General features: G+C 54.8%; 9 protein-coding genes across 9 annotated transcripts; 4 read left to right on the forward strand and 5 right to left on the reverse strand.

The window, feature by feature from the left end:
• Window positions 1-171: 171 nt before the first annotated feature.
• Window positions 172-1,806, reverse strand: C8Q71DRAFT_732801 (lysophospholipase). The gene is made up of 7 exons (XM_047922283.1): window positions 1,288-1,806; window positions 1,035-1,235; window positions 871-969; window positions 771-821; window positions 689-718; window positions 561-635; window positions 172-498 (listed from the first exon to the last, which is right to left on the reverse strand). The coding sequence occupies exons 1-7, from the start codon at window positions 1,636-1,638 to the stop codon at window positions 391-393; spliced, it is 915 nt and encodes a 304-aa protein (XP_047783478.1). The 5' UTR covers window positions 1,639-1,806; the 3' UTR covers window positions 172-390.
• Window positions 1,807-1,965: 159 nt separating this feature from the next.
• On the forward strand, window positions 1,966-4,941 carry C8Q71DRAFT_732806 (uncharacterized protein). Its single transcript, XM_047922284.1, has 7 exons — window positions 1,966-2,071; window positions 2,129-2,248; window positions 2,301-2,518; window positions 2,568-2,703; window positions 2,759-3,270; window positions 3,329-4,814; window positions 4,870-4,941. The coding sequence occupies exons 1-6, from the start codon at window positions 2,060-2,062 to the stop codon at window positions 4,641-4,643; spliced, it is 2,313 nt and encodes a 770-aa protein (XP_047783479.1). The 5' UTR covers window positions 1,966-2,059; the 3' UTR covers window positions 4,644-4,814; window positions 4,870-4,941.
• Window positions 4,942-8,240, forward strand: C8Q71DRAFT_732809 (MFS general substrate transporter). The gene is made up of 21 exons (XM_047922285.1): window positions 4,942-5,335; window positions 5,404-5,413; window positions 5,468-5,485; window positions 5,543-5,603; window positions 5,668-5,827; window positions 5,880-5,920; window positions 5,979-6,009; window positions 6,071-6,112; window positions 6,162-6,208; window positions 6,265-6,355; window positions 6,414-6,488; window positions 6,538-6,588; window positions 6,643-6,880; window positions 6,937-6,991; window positions 7,046-7,175; window positions 7,230-7,275; window positions 7,331-7,354; window positions 7,411-7,461; window positions 7,517-7,611; window positions 7,672-7,824; window positions 7,879-8,240. Exons 1-21 carry the CDS (start codon window positions 5,147-5,149, stop codon window positions 8,104-8,106), a joined length of 1,836 nt encoding a protein of 611 aa, XP_047783480.1. The 5' UTR covers window positions 4,942-5,146; the 3' UTR covers window positions 8,107-8,240.
• On the reverse strand, window positions 8,166-10,259 carry C8Q71DRAFT_202860 (uncharacterized protein). Its single transcript, XM_047916978.1, has 15 exons — window positions 9,968-10,259; window positions 9,881-9,907; window positions 9,807-9,828; window positions 9,666-9,749; window positions 9,532-9,605; window positions 9,393-9,481; window positions 9,081-9,339; window positions 8,987-9,028; window positions 8,890-8,935; window positions 8,798-8,833; window positions 8,725-8,735; window positions 8,651-8,670; window positions 8,508-8,595; window positions 8,413-8,446; window positions 8,166-8,363 (listed from the first exon to the last, which is right to left on the reverse strand). Exons 1-15 carry the CDS (start codon window positions 10,123-10,125, stop codon window positions 8,352-8,354), a joined length of 1,002 nt encoding a protein of 333 aa, XP_047783481.1. The 5' UTR covers window positions 10,126-10,259; the 3' UTR covers window positions 8,166-8,351.
• Window positions 10,260-10,449: 190 nt separating this feature from the next.
• Window positions 10,450-12,452, reverse strand: C8Q71DRAFT_699325 (kinase-like protein; the record flags this gene model as incomplete). Its single annotated transcript, XM_047920064.1, has 8 exons — window positions 10,450-10,653; window positions 10,706-10,944; window positions 10,996-11,110; window positions 11,165-11,318; window positions 11,368-11,505; window positions 11,558-11,787; window positions 11,840-12,127; window positions 12,189-12,452. 8 exons carry the CDS (start codon window positions 12,450-12,452, stop codon window positions 10,450-10,452), a joined length of 1,632 nt encoding a protein of 543 aa, XP_047783482.1.
• A 1,942-nt stretch (window positions 12,453-14,394) lies between these two features.
• Window positions 14,395-16,542, reverse strand: C8Q71DRAFT_827140 (delta9-fatty acid desaturase). Its single transcript, XM_047926312.1, has 5 exons — window positions 15,914-16,542; window positions 15,440-15,861; window positions 15,022-15,382; window positions 14,791-14,966; window positions 14,395-14,724 (listed from the first exon to the last, which is right to left on the reverse strand). Exons 1-5 carry the CDS (start codon window positions 16,233-16,235, stop codon window positions 14,545-14,547), a joined length of 1,461 nt encoding a protein of 486 aa, XP_047783483.1. The 5' UTR covers window positions 16,236-16,542; the 3' UTR covers window positions 14,395-14,544.
• Window positions 16,543-16,913: 371 nt separating this feature from the next.
• C8Q71DRAFT_203278 (phosphatase 2C-like domain-containing protein) lies at window positions 16,914-18,588 on the forward strand. Its single transcript, XM_047916979.1, has 2 exons — window positions 16,914-18,428; window positions 18,479-18,588. The coding sequence occupies exons 1-2, from the start codon at window positions 17,143-17,145 to the stop codon at window positions 18,519-18,521; spliced, it is 1,329 nt and encodes a 442-aa protein (XP_047783484.1). The 5' UTR covers window positions 16,914-17,142; the 3' UTR covers window positions 18,522-18,588.
• A 66-nt stretch (window positions 18,589-18,654) lies between these two features.
• C8Q71DRAFT_852997 (FAD dependent oxidoreductase) lies at window positions 18,655-20,652 on the reverse strand (the record flags this gene model as incomplete). The annotated part of the gene is made up of 11 exons (XM_047926885.1): window positions 18,655-19,050; window positions 19,102-19,174; window positions 19,235-19,392; window positions 19,450-19,572; window positions 19,619-19,669; window positions 19,720-19,737; window positions 19,788-19,918; window positions 19,968-20,196; window positions 20,247-20,282; window positions 20,339-20,442; window positions 20,502-20,652. The coding sequence occupies 11 exons, from the start codon at window positions 20,650-20,652 to the stop codon at window positions 18,655-18,657; spliced, it is 1,470 nt and encodes a 489-aa protein (XP_047783485.1).
• A 1,987-nt stretch (window positions 20,653-22,639) lies between these two features.
• Window positions 22,640-23,921, forward strand: C8Q71DRAFT_732848 (uncharacterized protein). The gene is made up of 2 exons (XM_047922286.1): window positions 22,640-22,809; window positions 22,872-23,921. Exon 2 carries the CDS (start codon window positions 22,908-22,910, stop codon window positions 23,556-23,558), a length of 651 nt encoding a protein of 216 aa, XP_047783486.1. The 5' UTR covers window positions 22,640-22,809; window positions 22,872-22,907; the 3' UTR covers window positions 23,559-23,921.
• Window positions 23,922-24,020: the final 99 nt, after the last annotated feature.

The raw sequence follows: 24,020 nt of genomic DNA on the forward strand, positions 1-24,020 counted from the left end.
TCGCATCACCGCGTGGGCGTCACGCGCCCAGCAGCAACCTGGCTCGGTCCCGACAGACGAACCAGTTCCATTGGACATTACAACGCGGTCACATGGTCGTGTAGCTTTGCACACCACGGACAATGGCCGAGGACCGAGGTCGTCAAACAATCGCCGCTGCGAGTCGCACACGAGCTTGGCGTTCATCTTCGCTCTGTTTACAGTCCTTCGATACTCGCAAACACGTCGTATTGGATAGTCAAGGACATTGTTCCATTATGCAATCGTGTACTCCCGGTCAGCTGCGTGCTACATATCGCTAGTAGCGCAGTTAACAGACAGTCGGACCCGGATGCAACAGCCGGCCCACGCCCGGAACAGAAAGTAAGCACGTACAGCATGCACAGCTCATTACTCGGGACCACCGTTTGGTCTGCTGGCAATGCGTGCCATGAAACTGATGCATTCATCCGCTACTTCGGTTTGTACGGGTTCGTTGTGCAGCTCGTGTCGTGCATCCTGCGACAAGGGAATTTGTCCCGTCAGACCAAAAGGCTATCCGGATGTAGAAACCCACGCACAGGGTACAACACAAGTTTCTTGTCCTCGGCTATGAGCTTCTCGACGAATTCCTGGGTCGCTGCAGGATCTGACAGCTTCACGAGAGTAAGTACTTCCATCACCTCACTTTAGACTGAAGTTAACGTGCCAGATCCGCTGTTCCTTGCAGCACGAGAAGCTGTCCGAACAGTTATGATACTGCTCAACTGAAAGAATATGCTCCTACTCACCGGTAGCTGAACGGGCCAATGCTTGTAATAATCTACCAACACACGCTGCCCCTGATAAGTTGTAAGCTGTATGGGCTTTCTCGAATATAACGCTGCTCACCTCGGCGATGAGATCATATACGGAGAGTAGACTACCAGGTGCTCGAACAAGAGGATCTTCCAGGTAGGCCTTGTTGGTTTCCTCGTTGTGGGAGAGTTTCTACGTATTTGGCACGGAAATTCACCTTTCAAGTCTGAGAAGTAGTGCACGCTAGCGGGGCTCACCTCGCCATTATGCTTAAATGGCAACAATATATTGGGAACTACCAACCGAAGTATCCTTATTGCTGTTTGGAGTAGCCAAGAAGGACGTTCGGTGAGTAGCAGTGTGGGCGCAGAAGCGATGATTCCCGACAGAGCCTCAACCGAGGATTGTCTCTGCGGCGACCCTGGCTGCGTCACAAAGCTCAAGCACAGACTTCCTGCCTACGCGCTATGTCAGAATGAGATACGCGTCCATAACAGCTCCCGTACGCACCATAGATGAGCCCATGAGGAAGACCGGTAGGCCCGCATAGTTTGTGTGCACGTATTGCACAGCCCAATCTAAATCTTCTAGTTGATTTTCCCAGCACGTCTTGCCATATGCGCTATCCTTGCTCTTGTGCTGCTCGTCTAGTGCTGTACGCCCATATCCGCGCTGGTCATACGAGAAGACAGTGATGCCCCGTTCGGCGAGCGACGTATGGGCATGCGTGTACCGACCAGAGTGTTCTGCAGCGCCGTGAACGGCCACGAGAACAGCGATTGAAGATAGTGCCTCGTATGTCCGCGTGTAGAAGCTGGTGGAATGCGGCCCAGTGGCCCAAGCTTCCGTGTAGGCCGTCATACTTGACCTCGCAAGCCGGAGGTGCTAGTGTAAGTGGGTAGAGTTCAGAGCGACTTGAGCAATCAATCGCACGTATTTGAGGACTCAAGTTCTCAGATAGGTATCTCGATGGCGGCTTGTACTGTAAGTAGCGTTTACATGCATGTTGGTCGCCCTGATGGTTTCAGGAAACATTCTGTGGCGGGCGGCGAGTCGGAGACAGACAAGCCCGCGGGCCGCGGCCACCACGGTGCGGGCGTCTACTGTCCAGCTCGGAAGTTGAACCAGATCAACTAGCCCAGCGACCCGGTCACATGGGCGTTGTCTACTGCGAGGTGAGCGCGTTCCGCGCGCAACCCCCCGCGTCTTGGACTCGATCCCTCGGACTTCGCTTTTGTCTGGACTCTGTGCGGTGTTGCTGGCAGCATAAGGGCTCCTCGCCATGGCACGTCCGGTGAGTCAGAGCCAGATTTTCGTGCGCTGAAACAGCTCGGTTGTGACACATATTTAGCCCGTAGCAGACGACGAACTTCTCCAGATTAATGGGAGAAGTGCGCGGATTCACCTATACACGGCAGGCTTTGGAGCCCTGACCAAGGGACAGGTTGATGTATTGGAAGACAAGATTACGGTACGCTACGTTGGTTCTCTCTGGTATCAGCCCACCTGAAACATACCTGTAGGATTATGGCGGAATATTGGTAGTAACCGAAAAGGAAGCTGACATCATCATCGTCCAATATGTCGGGCTTGAGCTCCTCCGAATAAAGTACTGGGACTCGCGCACCGTTTGGGTGGAGGAGCCAGCATTCATTGAGATATGCATCAAGTCAGGAAAGTGCGAAGACAACCTGCAAAAGCCCGTGCGCAGGGGTATGGGCGGACAACCCACGGGAAGCACGTGCGTTGTTCATTGCTCTGAGATTCAAATGATTTCTGAATGTTTGCAGTCGTGTACCGTTCACTGCCGAAGATGATCGGCACCTAGCTGAATACCTGGCCTCAGTCACGCCGAACGCGGAGGAGGGTGGCCGTGGGGGCATAGAGATCTACAAGCGACTCGTGGCCTCGCGTTTTGTCCACCAAGTATGTTCCGCAACTTCTCCTACTATTTTCGACAATGCTCACAGTCATTACTCAGTTTGATCACAGAGAATGGGTGGATCGTCACACGATGTGGTCCTGGCGGGAACGCTACAACAAGCGCAAACATATCTTTGACCCCATCATCAAGCAGCTGGTCACGGAGAACCCGCCTCGACAGGATGAGAAGGGGCTGTATGAGCGCAGTCGAGGAATCATACGGGGACGCCACTTAGCGCCGAATCGAGAAGGCGAACTCGAGGAAGAAGGCGACGGCAACGCTGCACGAGAGCAGGCTGAGGATGGAGCGGTAAACCAACAAGCCGAAGGACCAGCACCCCGCCAGCGCCAGTCCGAGCCCGTTCAAGACCCGTGGCGGGACAACGAGGACATGGACGCGCCTCCGCGCAAGAGAGCAAGACACATGGGTGCGCGTCAGCGACGCGCATCTTCTGTCGAGCATGCGCGCGGTAGGCAGCAGTCTCGGTCACCCTCCTACGTTGCTCCAGAGGGGGCCATACCATTTGAAGTATCTAGTGCAGAAGAAGACGACGACACAGTCGAACGCAAGTACGGCCTTTCTTCCCTTTGTATTGGTAAGACGATTGATCTCAACTCTGTTCCTCAGCGTAAACCGCCCGTCCGACAGCGGTCGGCCAGGGCCTGAGGATGCAGGGCCCTCCGGCACACAGCAATCCCCACGGCCTTCCTCTGCAAGCCGGGAACAGACCTCTTCACCCGCGAAGAAAGCCCGGCGGCCTCCCGTCAAACCAACCTCTCGCAGCAATCAACGCGTCACACAGGCAGCTAAACCGGGCCCCTCACAGGTCCCCATGAGCTCTCAAGCGACACTGGTCGGCGCTGCCTCTCAGAAACCGCGGCACCGTCCTGCTCCGCCAAGCACATATGACGGTCCGACTCAAGTGGCTCGAGAGGAGGAAGAGGCCGCTGGCCCCGCCCCTGTCGCTGGCCCGTCGCGCTCGCAGCCACGATCAGCACCCTCACGATCGATTGCAGACGAAGTGCTCTGGCCTCAAGAACCCGTGAAGCGGCGTGCGCAAGCGCATGAACTGAAACCGGCCATCCTCTTTGCGCGGAAGGTAGCTAGCCGAGCTGGCAAGGGGAAGAGGATCGGGGTTGTGTCCAACTCTCCGATACCTGACTTCTTATCAGAGGCAGGTGCTCCTCGCGGCGTCTCAGCTGGGGATGCAGCACGTACGTCGAAGCTCTCCGCTAGGAATGATGTTGGCGTTGCCGGTCCATCCCATCAGCGAGAAGCAAAGCCTGATTCTTCGCCTGAGGAAGAGGGGCAAGGACCTTCTCGACGAATGCCGGGCCGCGGCGACGGAGAGCAAGCCGAAACGAATGTCAAAACTCAGGAGGGCGACGAGGACGACAGAGATGTTGAGAAGATGCTCGCGATGAGTCACGGTGCAAGCATGCATAGTGCAACCTCTAAGCACCCGTTTGAGGAGGACCTCGATAGCGACGACGAGCGCGTACGCCGGAGCCTACTGCCAGGGACTGCCGCCAACAGGAGCCTTGACGCCTCCAGGTCTTTTGGTCCGAACACATCAGCTACGAACCGCCTCTTCGGATCGCAACTCCCGATGCATGACGCAGACCTTGACGAAGAAGCCTCGAAACCCGCGCGTCGGGCGTCAGACGTTCAACCACCTTCTGCGCAACGCTCGTCCGCAGGTCGACCATCCGCCGGCAGACCGCCTGCGATTCCTGTCCTACCGGCTGAGCTGGGCCGCACTGCCTCGTTGGGCTCGGAGATGGATTCAATGCCGATGCCTGGGACTCGCGCGCGACAGGAGAAGTTGCGTATACGGGAGCAGCTCAAGCGAACTCCATACACGCCTCCGTCTGGGACTCGCGCAGCGCAAGCAGCTGGGATCCTCGAGCTGCGAACTCGGCAAGTATCGCGTCCCATTTAGAAGACGGCTCGGCGATGGGATGTGGATGCTCTATCTGGTACTCTTTGGTACCTGGGTCAGTCCCGCTGCTTCCGAGTCTGTTACATCATGTCGTTCGCATACCGTTGCTCTTCTGAATTTGACCGATGGAAATTGCTGTGTATGTCTTCTATCGACATGCTGGGAGTTTATGTACGTATACTAGTAATTACATGCATATTGACTACTTAATGTCACTACGCTGCAGAGCAGTTGGTCTGCCAGTGACGCCCACGACGGGATGACGATGCCGCCACAGAGTCGCGGCAAGTGGCACGGCACGCCATTCTTTAGCTAGTTTTACGCCCTGCCAGCGCCACGACCACTATATATACACTTCGTCCTGTACTCAGTTTCATGTGGGATCAGGGCCTCGTTCAACGACCTTCATCTGGACCACCACCCTCGCTCGCATCGTGGAAGAACGAGAGGCGCGAAACTCTCTGCACTGAACTACGACTACGCGCGAACGCACACATACCGTCATGCCCGAGTCCGCTGGAGAGAGGGAACCCCTCATCGAGGCGGTAGCCAGCCAGCCCGGTGCCGCAATGGCGGCGGTATCTCCGCCGCCGAACACGAAGGAGGACAAGAGAAGAGTAGGCCCCTTGGAGATCTCGCGTTCAACGCGTTATGGCATCTTGGCCGGTATATGGATGGCTACCTTTCTCTGCGTATGTGCCTTTTCTGCACAACTATGATCTGTATACTTAGCATGAGCTGTGATTGCTCCTATGTCTAGTCTTTGAACAGTACGTCCTGCGTCATCATGTCATTCGTCAGGCATGTGAATTGATGGTACATAGGCACACTTGTCACTACATGTGAGTTCCCATGCTCGACAGTATGCTACGTACAAGAGCTGAGACTGGCTTCTTGAGTGCTACCCTCCATCTCTTCGGAGTTCAACAAGTCGCATCAAGCGCACTGGCTTGGCACGGCGTACGTCTTCATGCCGCAATAACTCGGTCGAGACGAGTGACACTGAAGTGCACATAAATGCTAGGTATCTTCTCGCAACTGCGACATTCACCCCACTGTACGGACGTCTGTGCAATGTCATGGGCCGTAGAAATGCCAATCAGATGGCCGTCTACTTCGCAGCTCTCGGCACCGCGGCGTGTGGGTTCTCTGGTACCATGGAATCCCTCATCGCTGCGAGATTCGTGAGTACTCGTCCTCTCGCCCCATGTAATACGCACCAACACTATGGTTGAGCTTTCTGGCTTGGGTGGAGGAGGTATCTTCACGACTGCAACGTATGTCCGGGCCGTATCACATCACAGGGAGACATACTCACCGTATTGGACCTTGTAGGATCATCACGAGCGACATGTACAGTCTCAGAGTGCGTCCCCAGCATAAGTATGCGCATATACTCGTGCATCTGACCGAATTCGCTACATCAGAGCCGAGGGCTAACGCAAGGCCTCGCGTCTGTGTTCAATAGCGTGCGTTTCCCGTACTACGTAGCATATATGCGCTCAAATCTTTGCACAGCTGGGTATGGGTTTGGGAGGGCCATTGGGCGGATACATCAGCGATCGGTACGGCAGCAGTCTCGCTTTGACCTAGCTGTCCTATACTGAACAACGGGGTACAGACTTGGGTGGCGCTGGGCCTTCCTGCTGCAACTTCCGCTGTTCTTGATATCAGCCGCATTGACCTCTGTCAATCTGCACTATGTCACTGCGGTACGTCACAATCGGACGACTACCACCCAACTAGATAACTTATCCCGTATTTTTTTAGGGACAAGTCTCCAGGAGCAAGAAGGAAGTACTAAAGCGGATCGACTATGGCGGGAGTCTGACCTTGCTGGGAGCCGTGCGTACGCCTCAATTTCAATCGACGTGATGCTCACCAGCACGAATAGGTTTTGTCACTCCTCATCTTCCTGAGCACACGCTATAGTGAAGAGCAGCCGGTAAGCCCCCTGCCTTCATCCTCTGAACATCTCGTCATAACAGCGTTCAAACAGTGGTCTTCGCCGTCCGTCTTCGTCCCCCTGATCCTCACTGGCGTCTTCGCCGTTGCCTTCGTCGTCTTCGAGCTTCACGTCGCCGTTGAGCCCGTGCTCGCGCCTGCGCTGCTCAAGCAGAAGATCCCTGTGCTAGTGGGCATCAGTAACTTCCTCGTCGCAACGTGCAACTTCATGGTCAACTACAACTTCCCCACGTGGTTCCAGACGGTGATGCTCACGAGTGCGAGCGAAGCTGGTGCGGTCTTCATCCCGTGATTAAATCATTGAATGTGACCTGATACGCGTCCGTAGGTGCGCACTTGATCCCGAATGCATTCTCGGTCTCGTTTGGGTCGTTGTTCGCCGGGTAAGCATACCGCTCATATGCAGTCGAGAAGTGCTCATAAGATATCCGCGTCAGATGGATGATGCACCGCACGGGGAGATACAAGACGCTCAACCTCATCTTCGGATTGTTCCCCTTCACGGCTGCTATCCTGCTTAGCTGTATGAAAGCAGACTCCCCGTCTTTCCAACTGTGGTTCAGCATCGTGAGCACTCATTTTGAGCAGTAATATCCGAGAACCATGTCAAATCCTCCCTAGATCCCAATGGGCTTCGGTAACGCGGTGGTTCTGCAAACCATGCTGAGTAGGTGCAATGCTGTTGCGATATGCAATTCGTGCATTGATCTGTCAATGTCTAGTCGCGCTCCTGGCTCACTTGCCTGGTACGCACCCCATCCAGCCTCTCCTGGCGCTCGTGCTCATGCGGATGCTTGAATAGAATCGCAAGTCGCTGTCGGAACCGGATTTGGCCAAGTGTTCCGAGGCTTAGGTGCGCAGACTGCTATCTGCTGCGTCGAACGCTCCCCTAACCTTCGCTATTCCAGGCCAAGTAGGAGGCGTCGCCGTGTCCGCAGCTGTCTTCCAAAGCATCCTGAACACCGAGCTCCACAAACGGATCCAGACTCCCGACGCGGAGAAGGTCTGTGTCTGCGTCTAGAAGGACCTAGAGTTCACGATGTTCACAATCGAGTATTTGCAGATAATCACGAAAATCCGCCACTCAGCAACTGTGGTTGGGAATCTACCCCCAGACTTGCAGCGTGCGGCGCGGGACTCGTACGCGACCGCCCTGCGCGTCGTTTTCATCATGGCAGCCTGCGCGACTTTCCTGGCATACTGCGCTCGTCTCCCGGTACGTTCATCTCGCTCTACTATCTCCTCGAACACTCATGCAGAACCTGCGTAGATCCCGGACAAACCCCTCGACGGTGCTCGTCCCAAGTCACAATTGCACGCAGAACCTCGCGTGCAGGCGGCCTCGTACGGCGCCGTTGCAGGCCGCGATGAGAGCACAGATAGCAGCGAGAGTGCGGCTACGAGTGACGATGAGGATCCAGAAGGTCTGCCGCCTGTGAAGACGGTTGGCCCGCGTCCAAGACGGTTGTCGACGTATGAATCGACGGACCAGTCGTGAAAGTTAAAATTGAAATGTAGAGGCTTGGGGCTCGGACTTCTACCAGTGGCTTGGGGTACAAAGGTCGTACATCCAGTAGCAATTGTCAACTCGGTCTGTTTTGTCACTTGGTCAAGACAATCGGTCATTGTAGCATTCATAATAAATGAAGAGCGACGACGATATCATTCCCGCATACATACAAGTCTCTGGCTACAATGGCAATGCGACCACTGGTATTTACACTTAATTCGGCTGTCAGCTTCTCACAAATAGGCCTGCACCAGACATCAGTAACGCAGCAGCAAGGCACGGCGGTCCACTCACGGCAGCGTTTGGCGGGCTTGCAACGCCACCCAATCTATGGAGGTATGATCAGCGAGAGTCGGCGTGATGGTAACCTACGTGTCCACGCGACTTACATGTTCAACGGCCAGGAGGTGAAGAAGAATGTGTATCGTCCCGTCTCAGCGCAAGCTTTCGATAGCGCTTCCAGGTCAAAGATCTCGCCTAGATACATCCATGAGCTGCCAGAGATCATAGAACTCTTTGACCTCAAACTTACCAATAGGCATACCCCATAGGCTGCATCTCGCTGGTCAGCCTCGTTCAGAACGCATAGACATAAATGATACATACGCAAGAAGGGTCTGCACGGTATGTCAGAGGTAAGCGCATTGCTATCGAACCGGGACAGTCAGTTGGACATTACCTGGTGCAAGTGATGCGGGAACGGCGGGGGCCAACTCTGAGGGGCACTTGTCAGCTTCAAACCAACATGTATCGAGTGAGCTGGCTCTTCACCTCAACAGTAGGCTGGTCGGATGCTACGGCAGCGAAGTGGTTGTTCCTGCATCGCGATGAGCATTCTAGGGTTCTGCAATGAGATGCTCCCGCTTACCAGAGGAAACGTTTCGACTCGTCGCCTTGCTCGATGCCGGCCCTGGGAGAGGTCGCCGTCAACATCTATCCGTAGCATGAGATATGCCTCTCACAAAGTCTCTACTTTGCCTGCTAGGGCGTCGCGCTCTTCTTGCGTGGAACTGAGATACCGTTGCATGAATCCCATTCGGAGAATCAAGATGTCGCCCTGCTTGAACGTCACGCCTTGCTTCTTAGCACAAGCTTCCAAATCCGAGATCGGGATGCTGTGCGTCGTCCATGGGTCGTAGGGCAACGGGTTGCCAGACTCCGTATAGTAGCGTACAAGATCCAAGAGGACACCACGCCCGCATATGCCGTGCTGCGCCCAGTCTTTGACAGATGGATCAATGAGTTGGTTACGCCGCGATACCTCCCCGACTCACTATGGATCCCGTATTTGATGAAGTCGTTGTCTACCTTATCCGGAAAATCCTGGACAAGGCTCCCAGTCTTGAAGAACTCGGATGGAGTGCTGTGAACGAATAGGGTTAGCACTGATCGTCGTCATGCATCGAGCCATACTTGTTGTAGAATATTTGATGCTCCAAGAGACCGAAGTGGCGAAGACCGTCCCACTGCGATCCCGATTGAGTATTCTATCAACGACGTTCAATCGACAAATGCATCAAAAGTCAGATTCAAACATGTTGGCGCACAATTTCTATAGAGTCGTCATGCACAGCGATGTCTTCGCCCTTCTTCCACATCTGAATGCTCGGTGGCTGACGATTGAAGAGTGGCTGCAGGAATAGAACGTTTGAGTACCCTGACCCCGAATTCGTTGAGTGATCACGGACCTTCCTCGGAAAGTTGATTGGCCTACACGGAGATACGTCAACTTTCTCCGGAGCCATACTATGAATAATCATACCAGTTCAGACAGATCGTCTTGCCGAGCCTGCGTGCGGTTATCGTAGGTCATTAGTGAGCTCTTCGCAAGTCCAAAACCCGAACATACTTGATCTCCTTTGCCGCCTCTCTCACAACATCCTCGGTCAGTAAGTTGATGGTGCCCAGTTCATCGTCTTTGCCCCAAACATCCCAGGCACAACCAGGGAAGTTACGGAAGCTCGGCAGCTCGTCGAAAGACGGAAGGGGACCCTGGGGAAGAGGCATACTGGACCAAGTTATCAAGCACGCTCGCAGGGAAGACGATGGGTTTCTGTTCACTCGGGTTTATATGACGCGTACGCCGGAATAGCGACGGGACAAGAATGAGCTGATGACCGCACTCTGTCCGATAGCCTGAACAAAGACCACCTCAGCTGACCCTAACGTGACAACGTTGACGTCGTACCAAGCTCCTTACGAGGCACAAATATGGTCACCTGCGGGAAGGAAATATGGATACACGGATGATAGTAATTACTGGTGCCAACTCGCCAGGGGTGATCGACCCTAAAATTCCACAGCTCTTCGTCTGCATATCCGCGCATGGAATCACCCTCTTATGAACGGATGCACCAACGCTTCCTTGGGAGTGATACGTTTGGCCGGATCGAGGGCCAAACACCTGTCTAAGAGATCAATAAAGGATATCAGCAGCTTTCCCTCATCGTCCTTCATCTTCACAGACGCAGGGGGCATGAGGCGCTGCCTGAGATCCCTCGCGGGTGCAGTGATATGCACTTGGCGAATGACGTCCTGAGCAAGAAATAAGTCTACTACCGTGGCAATCCAGAAGACAACGACTTACAGCGCCAGTAACTCGTTCCCTCTCAACGCTTTGAAATGCACCCAACTCGTCGAAGTACATGCTCCCGAAACGCGCCCTCTTGATCATCTTTGAGTTGAATCTGCCTTTCAGCTCCATCATGAGAAGGAGCATCTGGTTATTCGAACGTCCCGGGAAGAGGATCTTGCCGGTATACAGCTCGTAGAGCGTGCACCCGATCGACCAGATGTCTAATGCGGGGTCATACGGAACACCGAGGACTGTTCGTGAACATTAGCAGCTGACCTCTATCGTGGGGGAAACGTCCTTACTAATCTCTGGCGCCCGGTAGAACCTACTGACAAGGTACGGTGTGATTTCGTTCTCGGATGCATCCGAGGCAGAGCCCAGGTCGCAGAGCTTCAGAAGCGTCTTCTGTTCGTTTACCTAGATCAAAGTCCATCGGCCGTCACCAGACCCATGTGCCACAGGCAGACGTACCAGAATGTTATCGGGCTTGATATCGGCGTGCATGATGTTGCACTTCCGCAGAAGACTCATAGCGAGGAACAATTGGTGCGCATATGCACGCACCGCCTTGATGTTGAGGCCGACATCCTTGCCAAATCGCTTGACGACATCTCGCAGGTTCATACTGGAATGCAATGAGACCATGGCAACACTCGGGTGCGAAAGGCACTCACCTGAGAGACTCGAAAACTAAGCATAAATGTCCGCGATGCTCGAACGTCCTCTCAAGGCGAACGACATGTTTCTTGTCCTCCGGATCGGCTTCCTTCAATTTGTTCAAGATCTGGGCCTCTTTCTGACCCGCTTTGAACCTAGATAGCACTGAATTGAGCTTCAAAAAAATGACGCAAGTTGGGGACCTACATTGACTCTTGGCAACGCACAATCTTGATTGCCACCTCTTTGACAGCTTCGCCTGGTTCAGAGTTCAAGACACGCGCTCTAACGACGTTGGCGAACATTCCCTTCCCAAGGTGAGAGAAAACTTGGTAGCGACCACCGTCAAGCTGTTCGCCCAAGATGACCTGATAGTAACCTTCCGAGTCTGCAGCGGTGTCCAATGTCGTCGTGATTAATGCAGGAGCTGCCGGCTTCTTCTATAACACTGTCAGGCAATGCAAGTGCCTGCGTAGAGTAAATACTCACGACAACGTTCTTGACCTTCTTGGTCTTCTTGGTCGTAGCAATGGCAAACATGTCGTCCACATCGTCTTCTTCTTCCTCTTCCTCAACTAGTTGTATATCCTCTGCTGGTTCGTCCTTGACCCCGAGCACTCGTTTCTCGTCTTCCCGACGATCCAAACTGGGGTCATAGTCGGCAGCAGATATCTGCTCGTGAGGACCATCTTGCACTTGACCTTTCACTTGTCCATCTCCTTGGTCCTTAGCCAGAGAGAAGATGCCCGGTGTCGGAGACACCGACGCGGACACCCGCTTGCCTAGAGTGTGGTTCACCAATGCGAATCCTATGCGACACGAAAGACTTACTTATGACGCTACTGACCGGTGCACTTCGTTCGACGTCAATGAGAGCGGGGGTCGCACCAGGGCTGTGAGACTGAGATGCAGTGTTAGAAACAGCAGGACTCGTGGGAGGCGGCTCAACCGCACTACTAGGTCCAGGACTTGGGGAGACACCTTGACTGAGGGCAGCACTCGCGATTCCGGCATACTTGGCCAAAATGGCTCGACGCTTCGCCCGCCGCGCAGCTAGAGTCTCCTCTACGGGGGGTGGAGACGTCGTGAGTTCGAGCTCCATCTCGGGTTCCGGCGCAGCTGGCGCTGGTGGAGGTTGTGGAGGGTGAGCTGGAGTATGAACTGGCTGGCGACTGTCGCGCGAAGGTATCTTGGGCGGGGGCGTATGCCTAGGCGAAATCCTTGCGAGGGAAAAGTCCTGATTGAGCGCGTACATATGGGTACAGACTGCGTGATACTCACTCGCCTTCTTCTCTTTCTGAGTCATCCTTAGGATGGGCATGCCCATTGGACTGGGTGTACCCGTTTACTGACCCGTTGCGCCTATGGTCCCGAGGAGGTGGTGACCGCGTTCTCCGACGGGTATCTTCTCTACGGGGTTCATCTCTACGAGAAGGGTAGTCTCTGTCGCGATACCTGTCACGGTCATCACGCCTTTCCCTGTCCCCGTCTCCCTCTCTGCCTTTGTCTCTATCCCTGCCGTAGTCGCTGGGCATCCGGCGATGATCCTGTTCCCGGCTTCGAGGGCGGTAATCGTGCCTTGATGACCGTCTATCATTCTCCCGTCGATCGACGCGCTCCCTGCTCCTGTGCGACGAGGATCTCCTCGGCGACTTCAGGTGAACGTCCTTCCAATCCCGCGCATCCTCTCGCTCCCTCGGCCGTTTGTGAGACTCGTAGTCACGGTCATGGGTCCCCTCGTACGGACGCTTAGACCCTGATGGCGCGTTAGTCATCCTTCAAGCAAAGATTTCGGGTTACGGGGCACCGCACGATGAATGGGGGATCGAGAGAGCAGATACGCGTGCGCGTCCGAGGCGGTGAAGACAAAGGCAAAGGTGACGCCTTGGAGCCGGGCCCTGCATTCGTGCGGGCGAGGACATATCGAAAATGGAAAGTACGCCCCTACGGGTCCGGACCGTACTACGGACCGTACGCGCACGTGACCATCCTGTCACACACATCCCACGAGTACATTCCGCCAGTCTTGCGGCATTTTTCACTGCCGCACGTATCACACTTGAAGAGGATTTGTGCGAGCATATACCACCACTAACACGTACGCGTCGGTAGGTGAAACGGCGACTCAGAGAGACGGTGTGCGTAACGGGTAGGCCCGCCACGCGCTTACGTAACTATACTTACCGTATACACTCGCGCTGTCCTAAGTATACCACTGTACTCAAGTCTGTATTCATTCTTGGTTGAATTTACCTGTTATCTGCGACTACCCCTCGGAAGAGGTCGTTCGAGCGCGCAACGGACAGACCAATCACAATTGAATGTTTGAACTGTGACTGTCCGCATTGGGACATGTCATGGCAGCCGTCACGTTTGTGACGCGGGCGCTCTGCGCGTAACAGCCTGTGACGGCATGCACTCAGTGTTGTACTGGACCCATACAGTCTCCTACGCTGATTGGATGATTTTCAGCCACTCTTTAGAAAGTCCATGGTCTATATACATCGGAATACAGTGCACAGGTGTCGTACTTTGCCACGAAACGGCGGGCAAGAGTGCACTTGCCATATTGGGCAGGCGCGGACTACGGCCGGCGGCTATTTCCGTAGGGGCGTAGTTTCCAATTTACCGACCTTCTGGTGCGGGCGGCTCAGCTTAGGATCTCAGATTGAGGCGGAGTCTGCTGCATCGGGCCCGGATCTTGGCCTACTCCGAGCTGCGTCCCGCCGTACGAGTGGCCTGTGACTCGTGAGTGCGTCGATAGACGAGCCTTGCACTAGTGAGCTTGAGCACTGCAGTGTTTGCTTGACAGGAATAATGTTATCCTGATCCAGTCACACTAGGTACGCGTGTATCCACAAAACAGCTACTTAATTGTGTAGCAGTAGCCTACAGCCTGAGATAGTACATTGATCTGCTGTCCGACTCGAGCGGCGAGCCAGGGCCGTGGCCACAACAGTCCGTGCGTGAGCCTCCTGATTAGGGCCGGCCCTACCTACCGAATTCGCGAAACACCGCTCGCTCAATCATGATGATCGTAAAGTGCTACGTCAAGGCGATGCCATTGTAATTGACTGGCACTGCTGTGTCACTGTCAACTGAAGGTTGACTGAAGAAGCTTGGTCGGGAGCATGTCATTTCGTAGGGAGAGGCGAGTAGGTTCATCTCGTTACATATCATCATTCGATAGCGTATCAACCTAACAGGGTTTCCTCGTCGACATCTGAGCACGCTGTTGAAGAAGCGCTACCCGAGGAGGATAGTAGTTCACTGTACCGCGCGACTCGCAGACGCTGCGCAGGCGGGATGTTTTTGTCGTCCAACCCGTGCTGAACTCCGCCATGAAGGACGCCCACACGCTTCATGGACAGCAACTGCAATTTTCGATATCAATTAGTGGATCTGCCTAGCATAATGACCCTGAGGAAGCCAGAACTTACGTTGTGCGCAGCATTAGAATGGTTGTAGACACCGCCGAAGAAGGCCGTCGTAGCATCCTTCCCGACGTACTTGAGAATCAGGTGGCGGCCGCCGGGATGCTCGTCAATTAACGATGAGACGTCGTGGATGAAGCCCGCGATAATAACCAACGCTCTCTTCTGAGCCTGCTCCCGGACTACATGTTTGAATGAGCCTTCGTCGATCAGCTGAAATACATGTGGATAACTCACAGCTATCCCAGCTGATCACCGGCAAGTCGTTGTGATCCGGAGCGAACTGCAGGTGGTCCTGCGTCTCCTTCAGACGCTTGAGCTGCATGGTCAGCTGGCCCTTCTTCACTTCGTTGTCGGGGAACATCTTCAAGTGGCTCGCGAGGCCAAGTACCGAGCAGACCCAGATGAACCACTTGGTCGGGTCATATTGATACCACTTGATGGCGTTGCGGTAGTCCATCGGGAACTGGTGGTGGAAGTTGTGGTAACCCTCACCGTTCGTGATAAACGCCGTGATCATATGGTCGCGCGGCGTGTGCTTGTCGTCGAACGGCGTTTCCCCGAGCCAGTGTGCGAGGGAGTTGACGCAGAACGTTGACTGCGAAAATCCTATCGGTTAGTAGAAGTAGGATCCCAAACAGGCCAGAGGACTGACGTGGTGCACGAAGACTAGACGTGCCGTCGCGGCATAGAAAAATCCGCCTGCCCAGTCACCCCACCCCAGGCCGGCAACAGCCGTAGGGAAGACGAAGCCCATGCCGAGGATGAGGTATAGGTACCAACGATGCTGCCACTTGACGACCGCGCTCTTGCTGAGATCGCTGACGTCGGCGACGCCAGGTTTGCGCCTCGGCTTCACGAGCATCCAGCCGACATGCGACCACCAAAAACCCTTGTTGGCGTCATACGGGTCGAGGTCCGTGTCGGTATAGCGGTGATGGGCACGATGGCCGCGGGACCACCATTTGATCGACCCTTCCACGGCGCCGGCACCCGCCATGGCAAGGGCGTACTGGAGAGGCTTCGAGGCGTTATACGACCTGTGTGCCCAGAGGCGATGGTATCCAGCCGTAATCCCTTCGGTGGCGATGTGAGTAGTCGCTGGACTGAACGTAGGTTAGACGCTTACCTAGGCCGGTCACGAAGTAATATATGACACCCCACATAGCGGTCTCCCAGTGGAGGTTGACGTTGCAGATGCCCCAGATGGCCATAGCAGGCGGGATGGTCAAGATAGACAAACTGAGGTAGTTCAATTCGCCCCATAGCGTCTGCCATGTGATAGGAGGGCGCTCCTTCTGGTTCTTGAGGACCCATTGCACATAGTTGTCGGGGATGTTGAGGTTGATAGGCTCCTCCTCAGGTAGGTCTTTCGACGACTGAACTTGAAGAGATACTTTGGCGTACGCCCGAGGCGCCTCTGCCGTACGTGTGAAGGGCACGGAAGACATCTCGCTCTGCAGTGGAGAGAGGTGAAGTGGTACTGCCAGCCTGTGGTGTTTTTATGCATCCCGCCGCATTGCTCGCAGTGCTACGACCTTGAGGGGTTGGGGCGAACACCCCAACCCCCAGCTGGGCCGGGGCCCGAGCGTATCACGACCTAGAATAATGGAGGTCGCCTGGACCTTTCTCATTACCGCCCAATTTGCCCTTCTCTTGTTTTGTTTGAGATTAACTCTGCATCAACGTACCAAACAGAAATCCCGGCTTCGTTGCAGGATCCACTGAAACGCAGGCTGGGGACCGCGTTGAATGAGCATTGAGGACGACTCCGAATCAGCCTCCAGGCGCGTTCCACAAACTCGTGATTCTCAGCCACACAGATCTCAGATGCAATCTCCGATTATGCTGTGGGTCCGCCACTGGCACCAGCCTGAGCTGCATCAAGTTGTCCGACTGCCAGTACTTGGTGTACTCCTGCCTGAAATCTCGCGCTGTACAACCTGAGGCCGCGCCCGAGTCAGCGTAGCAAATTTCGAATATTGCGGATAGGAATCGAAGCACATGCCCACGTTGCTCCGACGTATACCGCCAACACGAAGTTCAAGGTCATACTCCCTCGAGCTCTCGGAGCCTGTCAATCACCCCAACATGTTCAAGTAAGTCTTATATCCGCCTATGACGCCCAATTTCTTGAGCCCCACACCATTCAAACCAGGAACTTTATGGCAATGCGGAGATCTTTCAATTCGATACCCCGATATCATGGCACAACCATCCAGTCAGCGGGGAGAGGTTTGCACTGGCAGACGGCACCACACCTGACTTCCCGCACTACCGTGCGTAGGACAGCTTTGGTCTTTGCTGGTCTGGCAGGCGTCGCCTCTCTCGTGATGTCTGCTTCGTCTGTGTACCTGGATGGCACAGAAAATCAATCGCGGGGGAGAGAAGAAGAATCGTTGTTCACCAACAGCTCAACCTCGCACTTTTCGTACTCGTACTACGAGAGTTCCACCAATCACAGCGAAGATCATGGGGAGCGATCCAGGTCCTGTCATCTGCAGGAACGATCGCAGCTGCTGGGAGCCCACACGGGAATCTACCGCTATGACACGGCCCAAATCGCTAGGTAGGTACATTACGTCTTACCCAGAGTTAAATGTGCCGTATCTGACATGCACGAGCAATCGTCCTCCGGAGAGCGAGCATGCCGAAGCTGTGGTGCCCGTTCCGTCTGGGTATTGGTCTATCTTCTCTGTACTAGACGGACGCAATGGCCACTCCACATGTGTCTGGCTACGAGACAACCTCATTTTCGCAGTTGGTGGCGCTCTTGTCGATCTTTATTCCCGACTGCACGAGAACAGTCCAGCACAAGACACTCCGCCTACCCCGTCTTCGGATGACATAGAACGCACGCTCAAGGACACTTTCAAGCGCCTTGATCGCGACATTATGCACGGCTCAGTCGACGCGGTGCTCTCGAACAGCGCGGGTGGTGCCGATGCTGACGCGCTAGCTCCGGCTCACTCAGGATCCTCTGCGCTGCTGAGCTTCTACGACTCGCACAGCAGGACTCTCCACGTCGCACTGACAGGCGACTCGCGTGCTGTCCTCGGGCGCCGCACCCGCAACAAAGACGGCGATGTGGTCTACCAGGTCCAAGTTATGACCGTGGAACAGGACGGCGACAACCTCGCGGAGGAGTACCGCCTCAACGCGCGGCACCCAGGAGAGGCGGTCGTCTACAACGGACGCGTCGTCGGTGGAGGACCTACGCGCTCCTTCGGGGACGCACTATATAAGTGGGATAGTGTCACCCGTGGGCAACTGCAGCAAGCATCCATCGGCAAGCCGACTCCGTCCGACGTCTTAACACCTCCGTATCTCACTGCAGAGCCGGAGGTGACCTCGACGACGGTGCAGCCGGGCGACTTCCTCATCATGGGCACGCGCGCAATGTGGGATCGCCTGACGAGCGAGGAAGCGGTGGGTCTGGTTGGTATGTGGCTCGACAAGGGTGTGCGCGAACAAGGTGGTCGCCGCAGAGTAAAGCCCGCGGTATCCCCGAATGACTGTCTCGCGACGCCGCTGGCGGTCGGCATACGGTCTGAATCATACAGGAGCGAGGACCGGAACGTTGCGATGCACCTGCTACGGAACTCTATGAGCGGGGATATAGGCACTCAAGCTGACACCACAAAGTAAGTGTATTCACACGTTGGTAGTTCTTTCGTCCTGACGTCAGCTATAGAAATGGTCTCACGGCCACCGTCGTCTTCTTCGCCGAAGACTGACGTCGCCTCAGAATCGGTCGGAAAGCACATCTGCTACGCCGATGCCCATTGTTACTGTATACGCGCAATTAGTTACACTCTCAAAGTGCATCCTTCGATCAATACTAGCGAAGCCAAAAACTATCGCCCTGGCCTAAAACTTCCATCCACCAGCTAGTGCCATGACATTGTTGGGATCGTATTCCGCCTTGATGCTCTGCAGCCTCGCTAAGTTGCCGCCGTATATGCGTTCTACCGTGGTGTTCCAGATAGCGTAATTCGGATATAGTGACACATCCGCTACGTCTTGGCCCTGTGAGACCGCAAACTGGGTCAGGTATTCGGCACTCTGGACCATGACTTCATTGGCACGGGCATCGCTCTCCTCGTAGTACCACGAGTAGTAGATGTTGAGGGGTAGCAACGCTGTTGCTCGGCTCGGAGGCCAGGCGGTGTCGGATCCGTATGACAAATAGGTCGGAAGGAAGGGCTCGATATCGTAGCTGACGAATAGGCCAGGAATATCCAGAGCTAGCTCTTTCGCCCAGAACTATGCGGTAACATCAGCTGAATGCGAATGTGAAGACGTGAGGAGACGAACACTTGTCTCGTTGACGATAGCGTTAAGCAGTGGGACAGTCAAGTTGAAGAGAGACACCGTGTGGAAGTAGCCGCTAAGATAACATGACGTCTGTGAGTTTCCGGGGACGCCTCCTGAACCTTCCAAAGCTCACCGCTGTGATTGCGTCGCATTATCGGGCGTCGCTGTAACGAGAGACAAGTACGACCGCGTCGAAATGTCCGTGGAGAATGCTGGAATAGCCAGGAACTCGTCGAACATGCCATCCGGCGGAGTCGGTGCGTTGTAGAACAACGTGAGCTCGGTAACCGGCTGTGATGGTCGAACCGTTAATGAATGAACATGAGTCAGAGATTCCGGAGCACGCACTAAGCCAATCTCGTTGTTGATAGTGGTAAGCAGGGAAGCCTTGGGGTCTGTGACGTTGTCGTAGAAGTTCTGGGTGGCTACTACGACTTCGTCCGGTGCCCCCGAGATCAGAATAGCACCACCCTGAAAAGAGTCAGAGTGATTGAAGCTATGGAACGAGGTTGCGCACCCAAACTTCACTTTGGGTGTGAGCTTCCATGTAGAAGTTCGTGACAACGCCCTGGAATCCTGCATGAACAAACGTCACATTCGGAGGTAAGGTTCCCTTACGAAGTTGTTGAAGCCACCCTATAGGGAACAATCAGCACAGATCATGTTCTCAGAGATGTTCTGCGTACCTTCAGAGCGAAGAACAGATCGGGGTTCGTGGATTCGCTCACATACGTAGCTGTGCCATTCGGCAAGACCAAATCAAACCCTCTGACCGTATCTATGGTCAGACCATACTCATTCGTCTTGAACGAGAAACCTGCGTTACACGTTCATAAATCGATATGATCACGTCCAAACCGACTTACCTCCACCGAGAGTGAACCCCGCTACACCGACGCCGCTCACACGCCCACCTACCACATTCACGGAGTAGGGCTCCAGAGCAGAGTAAACGTCATCCCAGATGTTCCCTGCCCCGATACTCGCGATGCCGGTCGAAACATCGTATGTCACGCCCGAAAAGCGCGACATCGCAATCTCGACTCCGGGTGACGAGGAAAAGCCTGGGTTGGCCGTATGTCCGCCTCCCTTGACCTAAAAGGATGTGAGATGAGCTTCAAGTGCGCTACTTTTATGCTACGCACCGCAAATGGTGTCTGGTTCTCGCCCAATATTTTCAGCTATTATCCCTTGTTATTAGTATCGTGATGTGTATCGAGGAATGCAGGAAACTGACCACAGCGCCGACGTCCTCAGCATTCCCTGGCTCGACTGAGCACGTTGAAGATTGAGTGCTCGAGGACATCCAATGGAAGTTGGCAGCAGTGTACTGCAGAGTCGCTATGCACCATGCACCGAGTCAGCGTGAGCCCGAGGAAGAATACCAGAGCAGTGCGCACCGGCATAGTAGACAGCAGACTCGGACGAGATTGCAGCAGCAATCTCCTCGCAGACGGTAGACACATCTCTTTTGAGGAGCTCGGGCTGAGCATAGCTCGCCCCTACGGACGCAACGAACAGGAGCGTGTAAATACCAGTAGTGCGTCTCATGATGTGGCCTAGACAGTCGCTAGCAGTGGGCACAATCTGTGGGCGACAAGGACAAACGAGCAGACTCCCGCGAGGCTATATGACCAACCGCACCATTTATCATGAGCTTCAAGGTGTGTTCTGTGGTGCGACTTCTCACGAGGCTCCCAGGGCCAGCGTTCGAGGCAAACATGTCAGTCCCAGTGACGATCGGCAAGCGGTGATGATACGGCCGGCGTTTCGTTACGGCAAGCAACACCAGGCACAGATCTGGAGGACAGCCTCGTTGCGAGGATGTTGAGTCATGGGGTCCCGAAACAGAGGAGTTCGCGGCCCCGGTGTCAGTCCGGCAGGAGTCGTGGGCATTGATTGACCTGGACCAACCGGGCTCGGGATGGTCTTTCGGAGCTGAACCCAGGAATCCTCGGGGGTGGATGGAGAGGTGCATGCCACAGAGGCTTCCACTGCAATGAGTACCGTCAACTTGAGCGTAAATCATACAAAATACATAGAGCGGTGATGGGATGTGGCACTGATTTGATGTGACATACCGACTGCAGAGCGCCGATCATGGCGTACGTGCACTTGACGTGCACACATACAAAACGCCTGCCGTCAAAGTATCCGAGACAGCGCGGCATCAACAACACCTTCACCTGGATGTGGCATTGTGTGTGGAAGGTGACCGTACACCTACGCAGACAAGATGAGTCTTCGCAACGGACGAACCAGGGAAACGGAAGTTAGCACGTCTTGCGTGCACCGTTCGCAGCCCTCCCTAAATCCGAGAGCGTCAGCTAATGCCCAGAGAACGAGGCCGGAATACGTCCAGACCACGCAATGTCGCTATATTTTCCTGATACTCGTGTCACCCGCAGCAAATGCCGTTTGCCCCGTGAGAGTTTCTGTGCTCTTGCTTGTGCTACCCAGTCCTCGTGGACATGGCTACCATGCGATGTTGGCTCTTCGTCGCCTTCTTCGTTGTCACTATTATACACACCGCGTTCGGCGCTCGTGAAATGCGCGACTAAGAATAAGAGGCTTCGGCTGCGTACCCTGTACACATTACCGAGCCGCGTGAAAAGGTTTGGATTCGACGAGTCTGGTGAGGACCGTTTATTCGCGAAAGCACTGACATAACATCTTCGCGTAAGCGGATCTACAGGCCGCGGTACACAGGTGTGCTCAAGGTGTGTCTGCTCGAAACCATAGTCGTCCGGTACAGTGACCACTGTCCAGCGCGATATTTCTGGCTCACCTCGGTCGAGGTATCGCTCGTGACTGTAGTATGCACGTACGGCCCCGGTGGGTACCGCTGACGGTATCAATGGCTATGCCATTACAATGGCGTGGAGGCTGCGTAGAGGCATACGAGGCTCACGAGCAGCCCTTCGTAGACGAGACAATATAGTATCCATGCGCTAGATGGCCATGTCGCTGAACAGCAGCGTCACTCGACGCTACCGCGGCAGACACCACGGCGAGCGAGGTAATGGAAGTGCAAAGCAATGACCATCATCTATTCAAATTTCACTGTAATTGCACACGTTACCTGATATCACGTCGTTGTCGTTCCGGTCGTCGTCGTTTCAGCCGGTGTTCTAGCCCATCAGCGTTCTGCGCACAGCGGCTGAGATCGATGACGGCCACGGGGACCAGGTCTTCATCCCCGCCCCCAAGATCCCTCCGAAACTTGGAGCTTGATACATTCTATGTGAGCAGCCCGGATCAGACGTGTTCGGCGGCGTGTTATGTAGACCCTGCCAGGTATGAATCGCCGCGAAGGATAGTTGCCAACGATGTGAAGCACAGCGCTAGGACGCAGTGGGCCAGGCCGCGATCCATCGAGCTCTATGCCTCGCCTCGAGAAGGAAGTTTCCGTTGTTATATTGGCTTTCCGCGCGTTCTTGCCCAGAAAAGCGACGCTTGTGCTGCAAGCGGCGAGGCAGATGAGGAGAGAACAATGCATATAAGTATATCGCTGATGGTCACGGTGGTGGGAAAGAACAAGCGCTGCCGCGATCACCGTGACGGCGCCTGCGCGTCGACGCGACGACAGCGCACCATTGTTGTCGTTTGTCCTCCATTGTTCTCTGTGTTCTCTCCTTACCGTTCGCCGCTATTTATCTCCTAACCATTCGCTGTGTGCGTTAGCATCCCCCGGTGAGCCTCAGCAAGGTATTGTCCTCCGCGGCTCTGCTCAATAGACGACGTACTCACTGTCCTGGCGCATTGTCCAGCGTTGTCCTCGTCGTGTCTACAGCATTTAGCTCGCAATGGCCGTCCAGTCGTACCGCGCACACTCCATTCACGGGCCTTTCGGCTCTGCATTCGCCGCTAATTCTTCCCTCTCATCGGCGCAGGCGTCGTCGTTCACTAAACTCCCGAACGTCTCCGTCAATCCCCATGGCAAAGCCGCCAACTTCTTCGTCCCCGCCGCCCGCACACGGCCGACTCTGACGTTGCAGACCGCCTCCGTCCAACGCCTCCGCAGGCCAGCGCCGCCGCCTCCGTCGCGGCAGACACGCGCTGCGTTGACCACGCTCGCAGAGGACCCCTTTATGGACCAGCCGATCATTGCAGTAGTGAGCCCATCGTATCGCTCGGCCCCTTCCTCTCCTCCAATCGCCTCTCGTACGCGCATACCGCCGCCTGTATACGCAGAGTCCTCAGCATCTTCCGTATCCCCTCAAGAATCTCACCGTGTCGCTCCTGCTAAGCCCGTCGTCATCCCGCCCGGCATTCAGCCTGTCATGCTCCTGCCCGAGTTCGGGTATCAACATGTCAGGGGAAGACTTGTGGCCTGCATGTTGCTCAACAGGAACTGTGGGCGACCCATGCGGAGGCGCAGGCCCTTCTGCATGGCCGGGGGGGCCTACGTCCCGAGCGCGCTTTCGAGGATGGTGGCCGTCGACTCATCTGCGTAGACTGCGCCGCGCGGACCCCCCTAGACCAACCGGAGTCCTCTTCACCCTCGTTACGGATTCCCATACACATTGTATCACCATACCGCTCGAACATAATCGTCGCTTGTTTGTCGCAATCTCCGCACTTTCTCTGCACGCATGAAGATATTTGTCCAATCGTTGGTTCATTGGTTCGCACTGTACGAATATAGTACGCATGTCTATAATAGCATTGCATGGTTATTTGGTTTCTTGGCTCGTACATCACGCGAGGGGGCAACTTCGGCATCGTAGAGGTCGGATGCTCCTCAAGTGGCGATTGAGGTATCATCAGTGCTCGCGATCGTGTTTTGTGTTAGACAAATGAGATGATGTTTCCCATTTTGCTTTCAATTTTTTGCTGATCAAGTCTTGTCTCTTGGTTTTGACCGAAGTACATGCAAGTTGCATATCGCCTTTCGGAAAGGACTTGCCCGTGCAGTG

Source organism: Rhodofomes roseus (genome assembly GCF_022264815.1).
Source record: "Rhodofomes roseus strain CIRM-BRFM 1785 chromosome Unknown C8Q71scaffold_2, whole genome shotgun sequence".
Classification (NCBI taxonomy): domain Eukaryota; kingdom Fungi; phylum Basidiomycota; class Agaricomycetes; order Polyporales; family Fomitopsidaceae; genus Rhodofomes; species Rhodofomes roseus.